The sequence below is a fragment of the Hylobates moloch genome, unplaced genomic scaffold, assembly GCF_009828535.3.
Source record: "Hylobates moloch isolate HMO894 unplaced genomic scaffold, HMol_V3 SCAFFOLD_6, whole genome shotgun sequence".
Lineage (NCBI taxonomy): Eukaryota > Metazoa > Chordata > Mammalia > Primates > Hylobatidae > Hylobates > Hylobates moloch.
In genome coordinates, this window is record NW_026652281.1 from 74,245,039 (window position 1) to 74,265,975 (window position 20,937).

Genomic DNA, 20,937 nt, shown 5'->3' on the forward strand with positions numbered 1-20,937 from the left:
GAACTGGAAAAGGCCACGTGAAAGTTACACAGCTGGGACTGAACCCAGGGCACCTGGCCTCAGAGCCGTCTTGTTTAACTCCTGTGCTCACTGTTCCATCATGGCACCATGACCAATGCCCACCCAGTCCCACTTTCTGACTCAGGTACCAGGCCAGCCCATTCATCTGGTCTCTTCTAGCCTTATGGTGACTTTATGTTGAAGGCTTTGAATCCTTGTTTCTGGACTTGATTGGGGCTCCATGGGTCCACCTTGACAGTCCTCTCTGAATTTGATTTTAGGGAGTTGAGGGAGATTGTTTTGTTCCCTCCCAGCCCAGGACAAAGTAGTTTGTCTCTTTCCTAATATCCAGCTCTTCCTACTGAGGAGCGAGGCCACTTTTACTCAGAAGGCAAGAGGTCAAAAGGTCTTGCCTTCTTTGAAGACAGCATGAGATCACCCATTATACACAGAATAACTAAAGGAGCCCACTCAGCTGTCTTTTCATAGAACCAAAGCCTGTCCTTGATTATATGGAAAACTATCTAGCATCTTCACTCTAAAGGAAGGAAAAAAAAACCCAAGTATAATTTCCCTCTTTCTTTCTTTCTTTCCTTCCTTCTTTCTTTCTTTCCTTCCTTCCTTCCTTCCTTCCTTCCTTCCTTCCTTCCTTCCTTCCTTCTTTCTTTCTCTCTCTCTCTCTCTCTCCCTTTCTTTCTTTCTGTCTGTCTGTCTGTCTGTCTTTCTTTTTTTTGAGACAGAGTTTTGCTCTTGTTGCCCAGTCTGGAGTGCAATGGCACAATCTCAGCTCACTGCAACCTCCGCCTCCTGGGTTCAAGCAATTCTCCTGCCTCAGCCTCCCAAGTAGCTAGGATTACAGGAACCTGCTACCACGCCTGGCTAATTTTTGTATTTTTAGTAGAGATGGGGTTGCACCATGTTGGCCAGGCTGGTCTCGAACTCCTGACCTCAGGTTATCCACCCGCCTTGGCCTCTCAAAGTGCTGGGATTACAGGCATGTACATGCCCAGCCAACTCTCTTTCTTGATAGAAGGAAGGAAGGCCTGTGGAGGCAGCATCTGTCTGGCTCACTGCTGTGCCCCTAAGGTGTCACCCATCCCTATACTTGGCACATAGATGGGCTGAGTGCACTTTGGAGAGGGAAAGGCGGGAGCAGAGCCTGACTGCGTGGTCGCTCCTCTTCCAGGTGCTGTCTTTCTACAATGTCAGCCAGATGGGTGTGCTGCTGGCTGGGGTCAGCACCCAGGCCTTCTGTAGCATGAACCGCAAGGACCTCTCGCAGGTCCTGAGAAGTGCCGTCTCCCAGTATGTATCCGACTTGTCACCTGCCCAGCAGCAAGGTATCCTCAGCAAGGTGAGAGGAAGATGTCTGGTGCTCAGCCACATGTCACAGGGGGTGTGTTTTTGGGGTTTGGTGAGTGGGCTGTGACTTTGAGCCATGAACCCAGGGCTGGGGTTGTCTCTGCCGTTGGTGTCTGGGGTGGCTCTGCCTTCTCCTGGTGGCACACCTTCCTTCCTTTCCAGACAGAGCCCTTCGGTCATGCTGTCATTCTTCCCAGACCCCTTTGTTCTCCCAGACAGTCTAATCTGGAAGCCTTTTCTTAAATCAGGTTTTCTGATCTTATAACACTTCAAGTTCAAGTTTTTTTTTTTTTTTTTTTGAGACAGTCTTTCTGTGTTGCCCAGGCTGGAGTACAGTGGTATGATCATAGCTCACCACAGTCTCCTGGGATCAAGCAATCCTCCTGCCTCAACCTCCTGAGTAGCTGGGACCACAGGCATACATCACCATGCCTGGCTAATTTTTTTAACTTTTTGTAGAAACATGGTCTTGCTATGTTGCCCAGGCTAGTCTCGAACTCCTGGCCTCAAGCCACCATGTCTGGCTAATTTATTAATTTTTTGTAGAGATGGAGTATTGCTATATTGCCCAGGTTGGTCTCCAACTCCTGGCCTCAAATAATCCTTCTGCTTCGGCCTCCCAAAGTGCTGGGATTACAAGTGTGAGCCACTGTGCCTGGCCTAAAATTTGTTTTTCAAATCTAAAAATAAATCCCAAAGTTCTAGGGTGCATCTGAAAGCCCTTTTCATGGTCCACAGCCATGTCCGTATTCTGCTTTTTTGTTTGTTTGTTTAGATAGGGTCTTCCTCTATTACCCTAGGCAGCATGCAGTGGCATGATCTTGGTTGGCTGCAGCCTCGACCTCCGGGGCTCAAGTGATCCTCCCACCTCAGCCTCCCAAGTAGCTGGGACTACAGACCTGTGCCACTTACTAATTTTTGTTTTTCTAGAGATGGGGTCTTGCCATGGTGCCTAGGCTGGTCTCAAACTCCTGGGCTTAAGTGATCCATCCGCCTCAGCCTCCTACAGTGCTGGGATTACAGGCGTGAGCCACCATGCCTGGCCCCTTTTTTACTTGTCAGGGAGTCTTTTGACATCTTGCTCTATCAGGTCTGTTCTGTCCAATGGCAAAATCTGTTAAGAAACCAAAACTTGGCCAGGTGAGGTGGCTCATGCCTGTAATCCCAGCACTTTGGGAGGCCAAGGTGGGCGGATCACAAGGTTAGGAGATCGAGACCAGCCTGGCCAATGTGGTGAAACCCCTGTCTCTACTAAAAATACAAAAAATTAGCCAGATGTGGTGGTGCACTCCTGTAGTCCCAGCTACTCGGGAGGCTGAGGCAGGGAAATTGCTTGAACCCAGGAGGCGGAGATTACAGTGAGCCAAGATCGTGCCACTGAACTCCAGCCTGGTGACAGAGGGAGACTCCCATCTCAAAAAAAAGAAAAAAACCCTAAAACCTAAGGGGTTTGGCCTAAAACACCAATACCTTGCAGATAGCAAGTAGCCCATACAGTTAAAATGAAGAAATAAGGAGCACAGGTTTTGGAATCAGACAGACTTGGGCTTGAATCTCACTTACTGACTTTCAACTCATCACACTTTAAGTCTCTGTTTCCTCACCTGTGAAATGGGGATGATGCTACTCTCCACTTCCTAGGCTTGCTGAGCAGGTTTGATGGATTTTATTGCCTGTGATGTAGTGCCTAGCCCTTCCTCAAAGCTCAATGCATTTTTTACAGTGTTGTTTTGTTGCTTCTCACTTTTGGCAGATGGTCCAAGTGGAAGACACTGCCTCAGGCATCGTGGAGATACAAGGGGCTTTCTTTAAGGAAGTGTCTCTCTTTGATTTAAGGAGGCAACCTGGATTCAACTCTACAGTCCTGAAGGATAAGGAACTTGGAAGGAGCCAGGTATTACCACAAAGCACAGATCGATCCTGTATTTCTGACTATCTGTCTTGTGAGAATGAATGGTCTGTTTTAAGGTTAATTTGATAAAAGAAATTTATTTCTGTGTGATTAGTATAGGAGGCAGAATAGTATAGTGTTAAGAAGCTGGACAGGCTGAGGCAGGAGGATCGCTTGACGCCAGGAGTTCGAGACCAGCCTGGGCAACATAGCAAGATCCTGTCTCTACAAAAAGTTAAAAAATTAGCCAGGCATGGTGATGCATGTCTGTGGTCCCAGCTACTCAGGAGGCTGAGGCAGGAGGATCACGTGAGCCTGGGAGTTCCACAATGCAGTGAGCTATGGTCATGCTACTGCACTCCAGTCTGGGCAACAGAGCAAGACCCTGTCTCTTAAAAAAAAAGTTAGACAAGACCTGAGCATGAATTCTGGCCCCCACTTATTTATTAGCTTTGGAGAAGTTCCTTATATGGCCTCAGTTTTCTCATGTGCAAAATGGGGATAATTTTGATAATAAAATGAGGGTCACTGATATATGCCACCTGGGCCATGTGCTGTAAATATTCGTGACTATTATGTGTATTATTAAATGCTGTGAGCATTGAGGCCACTTGGGGGGATGGTGCTGTTGAAGTGGATGCTCTGCTTTAGTACCATCGTTGACTACCCTTGTATTCAGTCAGTCTTCATTACATGCACCCAGCAAACGTTTATCAAGCACCGCCCAACAACGCGCCAGGCCCTGCTCACAGTGCTGAGTGCGCAAAAGTGAATGAAACAGACACAAATCCCTGTCTGTTCCAGGGGCTCTTGCTCAGGGTCTCTCATGAGGCTGGATGATGTCCCGCTGATCTATTGCTGTGTCACAAACCACCTCTAAATTTAGTGACAGTGGCAACTGTTTTATTTTGTTTTATTTTTTGAGACAGAGTCTCTTGGTCACCCAGGCTGGAGTGCAGTGGCACAATCTTGGCTCACTGTAACCTCCTCCTCCCGAGTTCAAGCAATCCTCATGGCTCCACCTCCTGAGTAGCTGGTATTACAGGCACACGCCGTCATGCCTGGCTAATTTTTGTATTTTTTATAGAGACAGGGTTTCACCATGTTGGCCAGGCTGGTGTCGAACTCTTGACCTCAAGTGACCTGCCCGTCTTGGCCTCCCAAAGTCCTGGGATTACAGGCGTGAACCAGGGCACCTGGCCAATAGTTTTATTTTGGAAAATACATCCTTCCGCCGAAGACTTCAAGATACTTTTGTCTCGGCCATCGAGCTGATGGGATTGCCATTTCCCGAGATGGGGAAGACCGTGGGAGGGTCCCAGAATTTGACCCTGAGCCCAGGGAAATCTCTGGGGCCACAAACAGTGTCCAGAACTTCCCTCCATCACCCACTCCTTTTGCCTGGGCTTTTGTGCTGCTTTCTGGCTGTCAGCTACCATGTCTAACACTAGCTCATAATTTATTCTGTTTGGGGAATGATGCTCAAAGTTTCAGAGTCTATAAAACAGACAAATGTAGTACTTGATTGCATCTGCAAGTTAGGGATTCTGTAAAATTATGTTCCTTAAAACAAATGACTCCCCTGTCTACTTGGCATTGTTCTAGAGTGCTCATCGGGGGGTGGTTTGAAGGGAGTGCATGCCGCTAACTGCAGGTACTTTATTACTGGTGCTTTCTAGCCCATCCTGGTCTATTCTGGGATGCCTGGTGTTCAGGACCTGGCAGGTGCACATGAGAACTTCAAGCCACAGGGAGTTCTCAACTGTCAGCAGCTTCCTAAAGCACAGGAAGTAAAACTCCAGCCCTGCCACCAATGTCTTTGCCTCCATCTGCCTCATGGGGTGTAGAGAATCACCTGGAGTGTGAGAGCGGGGCTCTGGAATTACCTTGACACTGGTTCAAATCCAGGCACTGCCACTTAGCAATGGTCTAGACCTAGGTAACTCACATAGCCTGTTAAGCCTCCATTTCCCCATCTGTAAAATGGGATTGTGGAGCACCTTCTTGATAGGGCCTCACAGTGTTGGGCACACGCTGAGTGTGCCATGAGTGCTAACGATCATTCTCTTCTCGCAGGCTCTGTTCCTGTATGAGCTTCTGTTAAAGACCACCAGAAGGCCTGAGGAGCTTTTGAGGTAGGAAAATGTAACTCGGCCTGGGTGCCGAACAGGCCTTTCAGAGCCTTCTTCCAGAGCAGCCTACTTTCCCAGGAGGGAGAGTTAGGCAGTCACGTCTGTAGCTTGTATCTGATCATATCTGCCTTCTCTTGCTCTTTCTTTCCTATCCTCCTCACCTCCTTCCTCTCCTGAGTCCCTTGTTTTGTTTTTTAGTGCTGGGCAGCTGGTCAAAGGCGTGACCTGCTCACACATTGATGCCATGAGCACTGACTTCTTTCTGGCCCATTTCCAGGATTTTCAGAGCAACTTCGCCCTGCTTTCACCCTATCAGGTACCGTTAAAGCATTTTCCAGCTTCTAATTCTCTCTCCCTACCCCAGTCACTGGGCCTGGATTGGCTGTGGTGCCTAAAGATCTTCATTCCAGAATTATTCCGACGCAAGTGATGACTTAGGGCCAAAGATTGAGCCAGGTTTTTCCAGTTTCTTTTTAAACAGCTCCAAATACCCACATCTCTACAGTCAAAGTATCAACAAATTGGTTATTCCATACTCAAACTTGAGCCTTAAAATATATTCATAAGGGATAGTATTTTGTGTGTTCGTAATTATGTTCCCGTGGGATGGAAGGTACTCCTTCAGCTAATATTCCAACACTTTCCAGGAGTAGCTGTGAATGCAAACAGTACTCTGAGAACATTTTCTTTCTCACTTAAAACTTCATTTTCCAAAAGGTTATGGAGGCTATTTAACCCTTTGGGGAGACTAGAAGCAGTAACTGATTTTTTTTTTTTTTTTTGAGACACGGTCTTGCCCTGTTGCCCAGTCTGGAGTACAGTGGCATGATCATGGTTCATTGCAGCCTCAACCTCCTGGGCTCAAGAGATCCTTCCATCTCAACTTCTTGAGTAGCTGGGACTAAAGGCACCCACCACCATGCCTGGCTAATTTACTTATTTTTTGCAGAGATAGGGTCTTGATATATTGCCCAGGCTGGTCTCAAATTCCTGGGCTCAAGTGATCCTCCTGCCTCAGCCTCTTAAAGTGCTGGGATGGCAGGCATGAGCCACTGCACCCAGCCAGTGACTGATTTTTCACAGTGTCTAAGCTAGTAAACACGGGCCTTGCAGCATTTGAACTTTTGGTGTGAACCGTTGGCTTACAGACTCCTGTAATGGATATTAAAAAGCACCTTCTCAACTCTGGCCTTGTGTTTCAGACCAGAATGAAGAATTTCCAGAGTAAATTATCTCCCAGAAAACCAGGAAGCATAGAGTACTTGGTGTATAATCCTTCAAGATCATTAGAGGAATATGCAAAGTTTTAATGAAGCTCTCTCATTCCCTTGCACTGTTAATTCTGTTAGTGATTCTCAAAGTTGAGCTTGCATCAGCATTGTGTGGAAGGCTGTAAAAATACAAATTGGGGGCCCCACTCCCAGAGTTTTACATATAGTAGGTAAGGGGTGAGGCCTGAGACTTTGCATTTCTAATCAGTTTGCTGGTACAAACCACTGAATTATCATAAAGACCTGCCCAGGTGGGCAAGCCAATAACTGAGCAAATGGATGGAAGCCAGACCTGCTTTGAGGAAGACCTACATGTTCGAGCAGGAAGAGTTGCCCCAATGAAGGTGCTTTCCTAGGCTTCCAGCTCTCAGAGCCTTCAGATACCAGTTAATTGGAAAATTTGCCTTTCTCATTTATGTTTTTACTAAAACACATTATTATTATTATTATTGAGACAGGACCTTGCTCTGTTGCCCAGGCTGGAATGCAGTGGTTCAATCTCGGCTCACTGTAACCTCCGCCCCTGGGTTCAAGTGATTCTCCTGCCTCAGTCTCCTGAATAGCTGGGATTCTAGGTGTCCACCACCACACCTGGCTAATTTTTGTATTTTTAGTAGGGTCAGGGTTTCATCATGTTGGCCAGGCTGGTCTCGAACTCCTGACCTCCAGTGATCCACCAGCCTCAGCCTCCTAAAGTGCTGGGATTACAGGCATGAGCCACCACGCCCATCCTGAAAACACATAATTATTACACACACACACACACACACACACACACACACACACACACACAAACGACCAATACAGAGAAAGTAAAATTTCCCCAAATTTTCCCCAGAGCAGTTGTTCTCAATAGAGTACTGTTTTGCCCTGTTAGGGGACTTTCGGCCATGTCTGCAAACACTTCGGTTGTCACAACCAGAGCAGAGCTACTGGCTTCTAGTGGGTAGAGGCCAGGGGTGCAGCTCAACATCCTACAACGTGTAGGACAGCACCACTACACTGAGGTATCTGGTCCAAAATGTCAATAATACTGAGGCGAGCAACCGTGTTTCAGAGGTAACTATAAAAAACAGTTTGCTATCACTTTTGAGAGTTTTCTTTTATATATAAAATATAGGCCGGGCACAATGACTCATGCCTGTAATTCTAGCACTTTGGGAGGCTGAGGTGGGAGGTTCGTTTGAAGACAGGACTTTGAAACCAGCCTGAGAAACATATAGCAAGACTCTAACTCTACAAAAAAATACAAAAACTAGCCAAATATGGTGGCACGTGCCTGTAGTCCTAGCTACTTGGGAAACTGAGGCAGGAGGATCACTTGAACCCAGGAGTTCAAGGCGGCAGTGAGCTATGATCAAGTCACTGCATTTCAGCCTGGGTAACAGAGTGGGACTCTATCTCTAAACCAAATTTAAAAAAAGTATCTATTTACATGTAATATAAAAACCAGAAGTGGGCTGGGCACAGTGGCACACACCGGTATTCTTAGCGCTTTAGGAGGCCGAGATATGTGGATCACTTGAGGTTAGGAGTTCGAAACCAGCCTGGCCAACCTAAAAAATTAAAATACAAAAAAATACTAAAAATACAAAAAAAAATTAGCTGTGCATGGTGGCAGGTGCCTGTAATCCCAGCTACTCAGGAGGCTGACACAGGAGAATTGCTTGAACCTGGAAGGCGGTGGTTGCAGTGAGCTGAGATTACACCACTGTACTACAGCCTAGGTGACAGAGTGAGACTCTGTCTCAAAAAAAAAAAAAAAAAACCCACAAGTGAGCTCATACTATACATGCTGTTCTGTTTATATATATAGCTAAGATATATATATATATATAAAACTATATATATAGTTAAGCTATATATAACTATGTATAATTAAATATAACTATATATAGTTAAATATAACTGTATAACTATGTATATAGCTAAGCTATATACATAGTTTAACAGAATTGTGTGTACAATATGAGCTCATTTGTGGTTTTTGTATTATATATAACTATATATATATGCACATGCATAAAATAGCACAGACATCATTTAGTGTTTATATATATAAATCTACCTTATTAAAATAAAGTAGGTACACTATTCCATTGTGTGTATATACCATAATTTACTTAACCAATCCCCTGCTGAGGAACATTAAAATTATATCTCCCTTTCTTGCAGATATAAGCAAAATTGCGATGAGCATTCTCACACTTAAATGTCTGTGTTCATGTTTGTTATTGCCTCAATGTTCTCATCCATAAACTGGGCACAGTAGTGGTACCTACATCATAGGGTGCTCTATTGCATAAGTGAACACGTATGAAGCACTTAGAATAGTACCTGGCACACGGAAAGCACTGTGTTTGTTCTTCTTCTTACTGCATTAAATCCCCAGAACTGCTTAATCTTTCAGGTTAATTGTTTGGCGTGGAAATACTGGGAAGTTTCCAGGTTGTCTATGCCACCTTTCCTCTTGGCTGCACTCCCGTAAGTGAACATCAGCCCCCACCTTCTGGCTCAGCAGCGAGATCAGTGGGAATGACTGAAGTCAAAATGATTCTCTCCCCACTGGGTTTTCTTGAGGAATCAGAGGCAGAGTGGAGCGTGCCTTAGACAGTTAAGCCCTTGAGATCCAGGATTTCAATTCTGAGTATCACACAGACATTTGAGACAGACCTTGCTTTTCTTGTTATGTAAAAACCAAGCCAAAGCAACCCAAGCCTGAATGAGTGTCAGTGAGGCAGGTCCCATCTGGCCTGGCTTTGCGGCTGTGCCAGGCTCCAGGGGAATCAGGGCTGAGGGGAGCAGTAGGCATTTCTCCTGGCATGTGTGAGCTTTCAGGCCTGCAGGGTAGCCCTGCTTTTCAAACATGATCTGGACATTGTTTCTCTCCTTCTCTCCTTCTTTATTTCCCTCTACCTTCTTTTGCTCTTATTGTCTTCATTCATTCATTCATTCAAAAAAAAAGTTCATTGAGTACTTGCTATGTGCTAGTTCCCAGATAGCTAAATTTTCTATCTGAAAATTTAGAAATTCCTATTAATTTATAAGACCTTATAATCTCATGGTGGGAGAGGGAATACACAAGCATGGAGCCAATTATAATATCAGGTTCATATTTGGTTGAAAGCAACAGAACTGAAACTGAAACTGGCTTATGCAATAAAAGGGAATTTTTGGTTCAGGTAACTGGAAAGTTCAGAGAGGGACTTCAGGCATGGCTGGATCTAGGGGTACAAATGATGTCATTTGTCTCTTGTCCCAGCCTTTCTCTGTTGGCTTCACTATCAGGCAAGTTCTTTCTCTGTGGGAACCCTGGCAGATCTAAGGTTAAATTTTCCCAGCTTCATATTCAGGGAAAAGAGAAAAACATTCTCTTTCCATTCTTCTCAATACATGTCTTGGGTTTGACTCTCATTGACCTTAATTGGGCGAATTTGTTTTCCTTGAACCAATCAGTGAGGTTGGGAGGATGAGTAACTTTGACTGACTGCAATCTGTATTGCACCCCTGGAGCTGGAGAGAAACCACAAGGACTTAGAGTGAGGGAGATGGTTTTCCAAGAAAAACTGGGTGCTTTCCAAGAAAGCCAGGTGCTGTTACACACCTCTGTTAGCACAGAGGTGGAAGAACATGTTTGGGGGAAGATGTTGAATCTGGTTTTTGAACAGTCAAGTGGTGGGGTTGAGTAGGCCAGATGGGTTTCATGCAGCCTTTCTTAACTTTTTTATTGCCTTCCAAAAGAGAGGCAAAGGGGAGGGATAATGAGCACTGGACATAGAGGAGGGAATGTCACCCATAGACTGGAGAGACAGGGGAGACCGAACTAATGCTGGATAGAGAGTTTAAGATGGACATTCCAGGCAGTGGAATGGGGATGTCTGGTTCAGCAGTGAGTAAGAAAAGCAAATCACTCTGGGAACACATGGGGGTATATCTGCAGAGTAGATAGGGGAGAGAAGGCCAGAGAGTTAAGGGACATCAGATCATGGGGGCTTTGTGAAGTGAGGTGTTTCACTCATATTCTGTGTGCAGCCATCAGATTTATATTTCAGAAAGATCATAGCCACTACCCACATACAGGATAGAATGCAGGGAGGCTGAATGGAAAGAAGGGAGACAGCTGAAGATTATTTCAGTAACCCAGATCTTGGCATGGCGCTTCTACCACTCATTCATGTCTCAGCTCAAATGGAACTGCCTTAGAAGGGGCTTGTTTGATTATCCCCATTGTCATTCTCTTTTACAGAGCCATTTTATTTTCTTCCTAACATTAATTAATTAATTAATTAATTAATTTTTGAGACAGAGTCTCCCTCTGTCACCCAGGCTGGAGTGCAGTGGTGTAATCTTGGCTCATTGCAACCTCCGCCACCCAGGTTCAAGAGATTCTCCTACCTCAGCCTCCCCAGTAGCTGGGATTACAGGTGTGCGCCACCACGCCTGGCTAATTTTTGTATTTTTTCGTAGAGACAGGGTTTTGCCATGATGGCCAGGCTGGTCTCAAACTGCTGACCTCAGATGATCTGCTTGCCTCGGCCTCCCAGAGTGCTGGGATTACAGGCATGAGCCACCATGCCAGCCTTCTTCCTTACATTTATTAACAGCTGAAATGACTTGTTTTATTCACTGGTTTCTGTGTTTCTTCTCTCTGCTAGAATTAAGGACCACTTGTATCTTGTTAATTGTTATATTTGGTGCCTAGAACAGTGCCTGGCTTACTGTAGATGCTTTGTAGATATTTGCTGGATGAATGAAGAAATAAATAAGACAGTGGTACTGGAAATGGAGAAGTTAGAATAGATTTTTTGTTGTTGTTGTTTTGAGACAGGATCTCATTCTGTCACCCAGGTTGGAGTGCAGTGGTGCCATCTCAGCTCACTGCAACCTCTGTCTCCCAGGTTCAAGTGATTCTTCACTTCAGCCTCTAGAGTAGTTGAAACCCCAGGTGTGTGTGCCACCATGCCCAGCTAATTTTTTGTATTTTTGGTAGAGATGGGATTTCACCATGTTGCTCAGGCTGGTCTCAAACTCCTGATCTCAGGTGACCCACCTTGGCCTCCCAAAGTGCTGGGATTACAGGTGTGAGCCACCACACCTGGCCAGAAGTAAGAACAGATTGGGATAATACTAAGGAGATAGCAATGACAGGCTTGGGATAAAGAAAAAAAAGAGTGTGGGATAGCACAGAAGCGGACGAACATGTTTGGGGGAAGATGTTGCATCTGGTTTTGGAACAGTAAAGTGGTAGGGTTGAGTAGGCTGGATAGGTTTCATGCAGCCTTTCTCAACTTTTATTATTGCCTTCCAAAGGAGAAAATTTTAATTTCTCCTGACTGAAAGAAATTATACACTGAGGAAAAATATTTTGAGTAGGAATGAGCTTCAGTGGGTCACAGATCATTGTCGTAACAGTCTTTTCTATCCCCCATCCAAACCAGTTTCTCCTTCTTGAGGGTGACTTTGACCCTGTTGAGAATATGTTGTCAAGAGCTGATGGATCAGGAGCTGAAGGCAGAGTTCTGGACTGGAGATGACAAGAATTTCTCCTTCCACTCTTTTTCTTATCTTTCTCACTTTCTAGTTATTCTCTCTCCTTTTTGTCTCTTTTTTAATCTACTTTTTCCTTTCCTTTTCATCTCCCCTCAACCAGTCCACCAATCAACATGTTTGTTTATGGAGAACCCATTCTCTGATCAATGCTCTGGGGCATAGAAGAGGAGCATGATGGGAAGTTTGTTCCCACCCACAGAAGAGGGTCATGATGGGAAGTTTGTTCCCACCCACAGAAGAGAGCATGATGGGAAGTTTGTTGCCCATTCATAGAAGAGGAGCATGATGGGAAGTTTGTTCCCACCCATAGAAGAGGAGCATGATGGGTGGGAAGCTTGCTACCTGCTGCAGGGAGCCAAAGCATCACTGGGGAGAATAAACATTTAAAGGACGTCTTTGGGATGAGCTCTTGGGCATGTGGACCCTGATTTTAGGGGCCAACAGCAGCAGCCACGTGTTCCTCCTCTTGTTCTCCCCATCTCTCTCCAGGGCCCGCTACCTGGCTTCTGTCCCAGCCTCCCAGTGTGTGCCCTTTCTGATCAGCCTGGGGAAGAGCTGGTTGGACTCCTTGGTTTTAGATTCCCACAAAAAGACTTCAGTCCTCAGGAAAGTACAGCAGTGCCTGGTAAGAAAACTCTTCCCGGGTGTCCCCTCCCTCTGGGTATCTGTGGCCATCTTGGGGAGCCCTGTGAGGGATCTGGCTGTGATCTTGAGCCTGCTCTGATGGCCAGAAGTCTGACTGGTGGGTCTTGAAGCTTACTCTAAAGCTGCTGGTTGGAACAATCTTTTCCACTGGTTCTGGAGACTTCTGCCCCAGGGCCCAAAGGAGGGGAGGCTACTCTGGAGGAATGGAAAGAGCACAGTACCCAGAGACTGGGTGCCAGTGATTGGTTATGTGGCTTTGGGTGAATCACCTTTCCTCCCTGAGCCTCAGTCTTCTCATCTGTAAGGTGGGGGTAGTAGCACATCTCCCATAGACTATTTTTTTTTTTTTTTGGGACAGAGTCTCACTCTGTCACCCAGGCTGGAGTGCAGTAGTGCGATCTCAGCTCACTGCAACCTCTGCCTCCCAGGTTCAAGCGATTCTCCTGCCTCAGCCTCCCAAGTAGCTGGGACTACAGGTGCGCACCACTACACCCGGCTATTTTTTGTATTTTTAGTAGAGACAGGGTTTCACCATGTTGGCCAGGATGGTCTCAAACTCCCGACATCAGGTGATCCATCCACCTTGGCCTCCCAAAGTGTTGGGATTACAGACATGAGCCACGATACCCAGCCTCCTCATAGAGTATTGAGAGCATGACATGGGCAATGTATTATTTAATGTAAAGGCTCAAAGGCCAGACTGTCTGGGTGTGAATCCTAGCCTTGTCACTAGCTGGCAGTTTCTTTTTCTTTAAAAAATGGATAATAGTAGTACTTACTTCTTACAGTTACTTTGAAGACGACTAGATTGAGACCCATTGATACTGAAGACAGTGCCCGCACATAGGAAACACACAATAAATGTCAACTATTTTTGTCATTTTGCGAAAGTGCAAAAGAGCTTTGAAGGCTTTCTAGTGGCATACGAACTTTGAAGTGCTGTTTTCATTGTTGTGGTGCTAATAGTATAAGGGTGGTTGAACTCTGGAATATTCTCAGAGCAACAACAGTGACAGTAGCGCTCAATTACTGAGTGCTCCTGGTGTGCCAAGCCAGGGTTTTCCAGATTTCTGAGGCCTGCATCCCTGGGGAAGATCAGGTCCCGTTCCATCTCTAGGAATCCATGGCAGGGTAGGCAATTCAGATCCTGGAATCTTTAAGAAGTTTGGGATTGGAACTTTTTTTTTTTTTTTGAGACAGAGTTTTCCTCTGTCACCCAGGCTGGAGTGCAATGGCATGATCATCTAGGCTCATTGCAACCTCCGCCTCCCAGATTCAAGCGATTCTTGTGCCTCAGCCTCCTGAGTAGCTGGGACTACAGGCATGCACCACGATGCCTGGCTAATTTTTGTATTTTTAGTATAGATGGGGTTTCACCATGTTGGCCAGGCTGATTTTGAACTCCTGGCCTCAAATGAGCTGCCTGCCAGAGTGCTGGGATTATAGGCGTGAGCCACAGTGCCCACCCCACAGGATGTGTTTCTACTGGCTCACGATCTTATGCTCTGCTGGAATTGCCCATTGGCTCCACTTTTTGGGTTCAGGACGACTCCATTGCTGATGAGTACACTGTGGACATCATGGGGAACCTGCTGTGTCACTTGCCGGCAGCCATCATCGACAGGGGGATCTCCCCCAGGGCCTGGGCGACTGCTCTACACGGCCTCAGAGACTGCCCAGACCTCAACCCTGAGCAAAAGGCTGCAGTGAGGCTCAAGCTCCTGGGACAGTACGGGTGAGGAGCGGCCGGGCTTGACTTTTGGGGGTGTGGTATGCTCTGTGGAGGGACACTCAACTTTGGCTCTCCTGCCCTGCAAACAGAGTCTCTGGTTTAGGATGAGATAAAATTCTTATGCTTATTTTGGAAATGTGACCTTTCTTCTTTTGGCTTCAGATTTCTTTCTTTCTTTCTTTTTTTTTTTTTTTTTTTGAGACAGAGTCTCGCTCTGTGGCCAGGCTGGAGTGCAGTGGCGCGACCTCGGCTCACTGCAACCTCTGACTCCCTGGTTCAAGTGATTCTCCTGCCTCAGCCTCCTGAATAGCTGGGATTACAGGCATGTGCCACCACACCCAGCTAATTTTTGTATTTTTAGTAGAGATGGGGTTTCACCATGTTGGCCAGGATGGTCTTGTCTCCTGACCTCATGATCCACCCCCCCGGCCTCCCAAAGTGCTGGCATGACAGGCATGAGCCACTGCGCTTGGCCTTGGCTTCAGATTTGCTGTAAAGTGGAATCGATAGTAGCTGCCCTACAAATCTCAAAGAGTTGTTACTTACACAGCTTGGCATATGAAGGGGAAATTTGGAAAAGGTGGCCTTTTACAGATGCAAGGTAGTGGTATTATTATTAGTTTAAAGACTATTTTTTTTTGAAATGGGGTCTTGCTCTGTCACCCAGGCTGGAGTGCTGTGGCACAGTAATGGCTCACTGCAGCCTCAACCTCCCTGGGCTCAGGTGATCCTCCCACCTCAGCCTCCCAAGTAGCTGGGACCACAGGTACACATCACTGTACCCAGCTAATTTTTGTATTTTTTTTTAAGGGACGGAATTTCACCATGTTGCCTAGGTGGGTCTCAAACTCCTGGGCTCCAGGGATTCACCCACCTAAGCCTCCCACAGTGTTGGGATTATAGGTATGGGCCACCATGCCTGACCCTAGAGACTATTTTTAAGACTAGTTTTAGGTTCTCAGAAAAATGGACAGGATAGAGATTTCCCATATCCCTCTGACCCCATATATGCATAAGCTCCCCATGATCAATATTCCCCACCAAAGTTGTGCATTTATTAGAACTGATGAACCTATGTTGACATTATTGTCATTGGATTCTCATTATCATCCAAAGTCCATATTTTATATTAGGATTCACTCTTGGTGCTTTACATTCTATGGATTCAGACAAGTATATAATAACATGTATTCACAATTATAGTATCATATGGAGTATTTTCACTGCCCTAAAAATCCTTCCGGGCTTTGCCTGTTAATTCCTCCCTCACTCCTAATTCCTGGCAACCACTGATACTTTTGCCTTTTCTAGAATATCATGTTTTTGGAATCATACAGTAGATAGCCTTTTCAGATAGACTTCTTTCACTTAGTAATATGCACTTAAGTTTTCTCCAGGTCTTTTTTTGGCTTGATAGCTCATTTCTTTTTAGTGCTGAATAATAGTTCATTGTCTTAATGAACCACAGTTTATTTAGCCATTCACCTACAGAAGGACATTTGGTTGCTTCCAAGTTTTGGCAATTATGGATAAAGCTGCTATAAATACCCATATACAGGTTTTCACGTAGACATAAGTTTTTAACTCCTTTGCATAAATACCAAAGAGTGTGTTTGCTGGGTTATATGGCAAAAACATGTTTGCTTTTGTAAGAAACCACCAAAAGGTCTTCCAAAGTGGCTGTATGATTTTGCATTCCCACCAGCTGTCACTGCTAATTGGGCAGACCTCCTTTAGAGATGTCACCAAAGATAGTGTAATGCTCTTCACTGTAGGCATTTATGATCTATATAAGAATGACAGTGGATTCTGGGTCAGTGCTTTTATTTTATCCTGCCAAGTTCAAGAGAAAGTTTCTTTCTTATTCTAAGAGAAGACTGTTATGGTAAATTAAAAGGAAGAAATATATAATTACTCTTCTGTTGAGGAGGGGGAAGAAGGAAACACTGTGATATAAATGGCAGAAGTTCAATAATTTAATTCAAACTAAAGAGAATGGGAATGTATTGCATTCAGGAATGGAACGTAACGGGAAACTCTACTGGTGGTCTTCAGGTGTGGCTGAACCAGTGTCTCAAATGGTATCATCAGGAATACATTCTTCCCATCCCTCAGCTCTGTGTTCCTTGGTGTGGTCTTTACTTTTTCCACTTGGTAATATGAATGTCCTCCAATATCCTCCCCTACTGCCAGAGATACCAGAGAAAGGAGAGCTTCTCTGATAGTTCCATCAAAATTCCCAGGGATGACTCTGGTCAGCCTGCATCACATGCCAATTTTCTTGGTCAAGGAAGTGGGCCCACGTGATTGACAGTTTCTCTGAGTATAAGACAATCTGTTCCTGAAAGAAAAGGGTGCTGGGGGAAAAGGCAACAGATGTCCACCACAGCATGTTTTTTCACTTTACTGGTTATTATCTCTTTTTAGACTCCCTCAGCACTGGACAGCCGAGACCACAAAGGACTTGGGACCCTTTCTAGTACTTTTCTCAGGAGATGAATTAAGCTCTATAGCCACAAAGGTAATGTTGTGCTCCATCTTAAGAAGGCTGAAGGAGCTTGAAGGGGAGAGAAAGTGTGGTCAATTATACAGCATTGGGTTTACTGCTGTCTATGGTTCTGGAAGCTTCCTCCCTGCCTCAAAGGGCTAAGATGTTTCCAGCTCCATTCCAGGGTGTGCAAGGTTCTGGAAAAGGGAGTGAGGCTACAGCTAAATGAACTCAGGCCCTTTTGTGTGGCCCTCCAGGCAGATGTAGTGTATGCAATCACATGTGCAAACACATTTAATCCAATAACAAGTCTTTATTGATCATTACATTTGGGCGTGACACTTTTCTTGGAGTAAGGCTCCAGAAGTTAGACAGTCTAGGCCAAGGGACATGCAAAATAGGCACGAATTAGTCATTTTTGCTGCATAACAAAGCCACACAATCTCAAGGGCATAGAACAATTCGCATATGTTTCTTGCTGCCTGATTTGTGGGTCAATGGGGCAGCCCTGCTCTAGAACTTGTTCTTCTCACCATGAAGGTGTGAAACTACCAAATAGGGAAGGGATAAGTACAATTCCCCTTAAGTCCTAGGCTGGAAATTGGCACGCTATCACTTCTGCCACACTCCAATGGCCAAAGTAAGTTACATGACCAAAACCAACTTAAATGGGGCAGGAAGGAGTCTCCTTCCGTGGAGGTGGAGGGTAGGAAAGAAGTGAACGTTTGGTTAACGACAATCAGATCCCCCACAAAGCACAACCACACACTCTCATACCTGCACTTGCAGGCACAAGGTGCACATGGTCACACATGCTCAGCAGGGCCTGAGCACACAGAACATTACCTAGGATCACACGCAGCACACATTCTGAAGTCCAGTCACAGTAAAATCATATTCTGGATGTCTGAATATATAGTTATAAGCAGTTGATGCACAAATGTTTATTTTTATTTTATTATTTTATTTTATTTTGAGATGGAGTCTCCCTCTGTTGCCCAGGCTGGAGTGTAGTGATGCAATCTCGGCTCACTGCAACCTCCGCCTCCCGGGTTCAAGTGATTCTCCTGCCTCCGCTTCCTGAGTAGCTGGGATTACAGGCACCTGCCACTATGCCCGGCTAATTTTTATATTTTTAGTAGATACCAGGTTTCACCGTGTTGGCCAGCCTGGTCTTGAACTCCTGACCTCAAGTGATCTGCCCGCCTCGGCCTCCCAAGTGCTGGGATTACAGGTGTGAGCCACCATGCCCGGCCCTGATGCACAAATGTTATATATCCATCTATATTTTTTCCTTCCTTGTTTTTCTTATGTTTAGATGTTTATTATTATTGTTTTTATTTTTCCATAAGTTATTGAGGTACAGGTGGTATTTGGTTACATGAGTGAGTTCTTTAGTGGTGATTTGTGAGATTTTGGTGCACCCATCACCTGAGCAGTATACACTGCACCATATTTGTAGTCTTTTATCCCTTGCCCCCCTCCCACTCTTCCATCCAAGTCCCCAAAGTACATTGTATCATTCTTATGCCTTTGGGTCCTCATAGTTTAGCTCCCACATATCAGTGAGGACATCCGTATATCTATCTAACCTTAAAAAAAAACTTCTGAAATTGAAAAAATCTTGTATCAACACTGTGAAATCTCAAAAACACAGTGTAGAGTTAAAAAAAAAAACCCAGGTTGCAAAAGAATATCTATGGTAGGATACGAAGTAAATAAATAAATACTAGCTGAATTAATTTAAAGCAAATGTAAACCAAGTTTATATGTAAGAGAAGTGTAAAAGTGAATGCCAAATTCAGAGTGACAGTTACTTCTGGGGAAGGAGGAAGGCAAAGAGTGAAGGAGGGACTTATTTATATTGTGATGTTTTATTTCTTAAGCTGGGTTGTGAGGACATGGGTGTTTTGTTATATTATTCTGTATACTCTTTTTTTAAATACTGGAAATGTTTAATAAAACAAGTAATACATGCTCCTGGCTAACAAATCCCAATCGCACCAAAGGTAATAGGATGAGAAGCAAGTCTTCTTCCCGCCCCAGACTTCTAGTGCCCTAGCCTCCCTCTTCAGAGGCAATTGCTGTCCCCAATCTCTTCTGCATCCTTTCAGAAAAATCTCGACTACCTATACAACAAATTTTACATAGGTGTAAAAATATCTATATAACAAGCCTCACCAACATGGTGAAACCCTGTCTCTGCTAAAAACACAAGAGCATATACACACTCTTCTTTAAAAAATACAAAATGAAAAATACCATTCACTCCACTATGCACATTGCTTTCTAAAAGTTAACTGTCTTAGAGCAGTTGCTTTCAGCCTTAGCTGCACATTAGAATCACCTGGGGAGATTCCAAGATGGACCAATCCATGGTATCCAGCCCAGACCAACTGAGTCAGAATCTTTAGGGGCTGGCTGTGGGTGTCCCAGGTGACTCTTACGTACAGCCAGGGTTGAGAACTGCTGGCCTAGACTGTGACACTAATTCTGAAGATGAGACTGGAAAGGGGAGCTACATAGGCTGAGAAGCTTTCTCTCTGGGTGAGCTGGGACCCAGTGAGGCATAGCTGTTTGTAGAGCTTGATGAATTCTCTGGGCCCACGGACAGGCCTCCTAATAATATCCCAAGTTGGCGGACGCGGTGGCTCACGCCTGTAATCCCAGCACTTTTGGAGGACAAGTCGGGCAGATCATGAGGTCAGAAGATCGAGACCGTCCTGGCTAACACGGTGAAACCCTGTCTGTACTAAAAATACAAAAAATTAGCCGGGCGTGTTGGCGGGTGCCTGTAGTCCCAGCTACTCAGGAGGCTGAGGCAGGAGAATGGCGTGAACCCAGGAGGCAGAGCTTGCAGTGAGCCGAGATTGCGCCACTGCACTCCAGCCTGGGCGACAGAACGAGACTCCGTCAAAAAAAAAAAAAAAAAAATCCCAAGTCTTGACAAAGTGCATTCATTCTAGATGAGAAATGGCACTTTCTCCAAGGCAACCCAAAGTCCCCTAAGTCCCCTCATTGCTAGTCTCCACCTAGAATATTGAGACAACCCTTCTTCACCTCCTTTTCATAATAAATGTTGTGTGTGTTAGGCAATTCTTTCTTTCTTTTTTCTTTTCTTTCTTCTTCTTTTTTTTTTAGACGGAGTCTCACTCTGTTGCCCAGGCTGGAGTGCAGTGGCATGATCTCAGCTCACTGCAACCTCCGCCTCCTGGGTTCAAGTGATTCTCCTGCCTCAGCCTTCCGAGTAGCTGGGATTACAGGCATACACCACCAAGCCCAGCTAATTTTTGTATTTTTTGTAGAGACAGGGTTTTACCATGTTGGCCAGGCTGGTCTCGAACCCCTGACATCAGGTGATCTGCCCACTTGGGCCTCCCAAAGTGCTAGGATTACAGGTGTGAGCCACCACACCTGATCTGTGTTAGGCAATTCTTGCATTGCTATAAAGAAATACCTGAGACTGAGTAATTTATAAAGAAAGGAGGTTTACATGGAATACTATGTGGCCATAAAAAAGAATGAGATCATGTTCCTTGCAGGGACATGGATGGAGCTGGAGGCCATCATCCTTAGCAAACTAATGCAGGAACAGAAAACCAAATACCGCGTGTTCTCACTTATAAGTGGGAGCTAAATGATGAGAACACATTGTCACATAGAATGGAAGAGCAGATACTGGGGCCTATTGGAGAGTGAAGGGTGGGAGGAGGTAGAAGATCAGGAAAAATAACTAATGGGTACTAGGCTCAATACCTGGGTGATTAAATAATTTGTACAACAAACCTCCATGACACAAGCTTACCTATATAACAAACCTGCCATGTACCCCTGAACTTAAAATGAAAGTTAAATTAAAAAAAAAA

At 45.1% G+C, this 20,937-nt stretch overlaps 1 protein-coding gene across 1 annotated transcript in view; it reads left to right on the top strand.

Moving 5' to 3' along the window:
- Positions 1 to 20,937, top strand: part of OTOA (otoancorin) — a 105,597-nt gene that overhangs the window by 56,459 nt on the left and 28,201 nt on the right. Inside the window, exons 14-21 of the mRNA XM_032155922.1 lie at positions 1,187 to 1,354; positions 3,116 to 3,256; positions 5,330 to 5,388; positions 5,584 to 5,701; positions 9,067 to 9,140; positions 12,696 to 12,831; positions 14,396 to 14,586; positions 17,011 to 17,104. Coding sequence (XP_032011813.1) covers positions 1,187 to 1,354; positions 3,116 to 3,256; positions 5,330 to 5,388; positions 5,584 to 5,701; positions 9,067 to 9,140; positions 12,696 to 12,831; positions 14,396 to 14,586; positions 17,011 to 17,104 — 981 coding nt within the window. The remainder of the gene's footprint in view (positions 1 to 1,186; positions 1,355 to 3,115; positions 3,257 to 5,329; positions 5,389 to 5,583; positions 5,702 to 9,066; positions 9,141 to 12,695; positions 12,832 to 14,395; positions 14,587 to 17,010; positions 17,105 to 20,937) is intronic.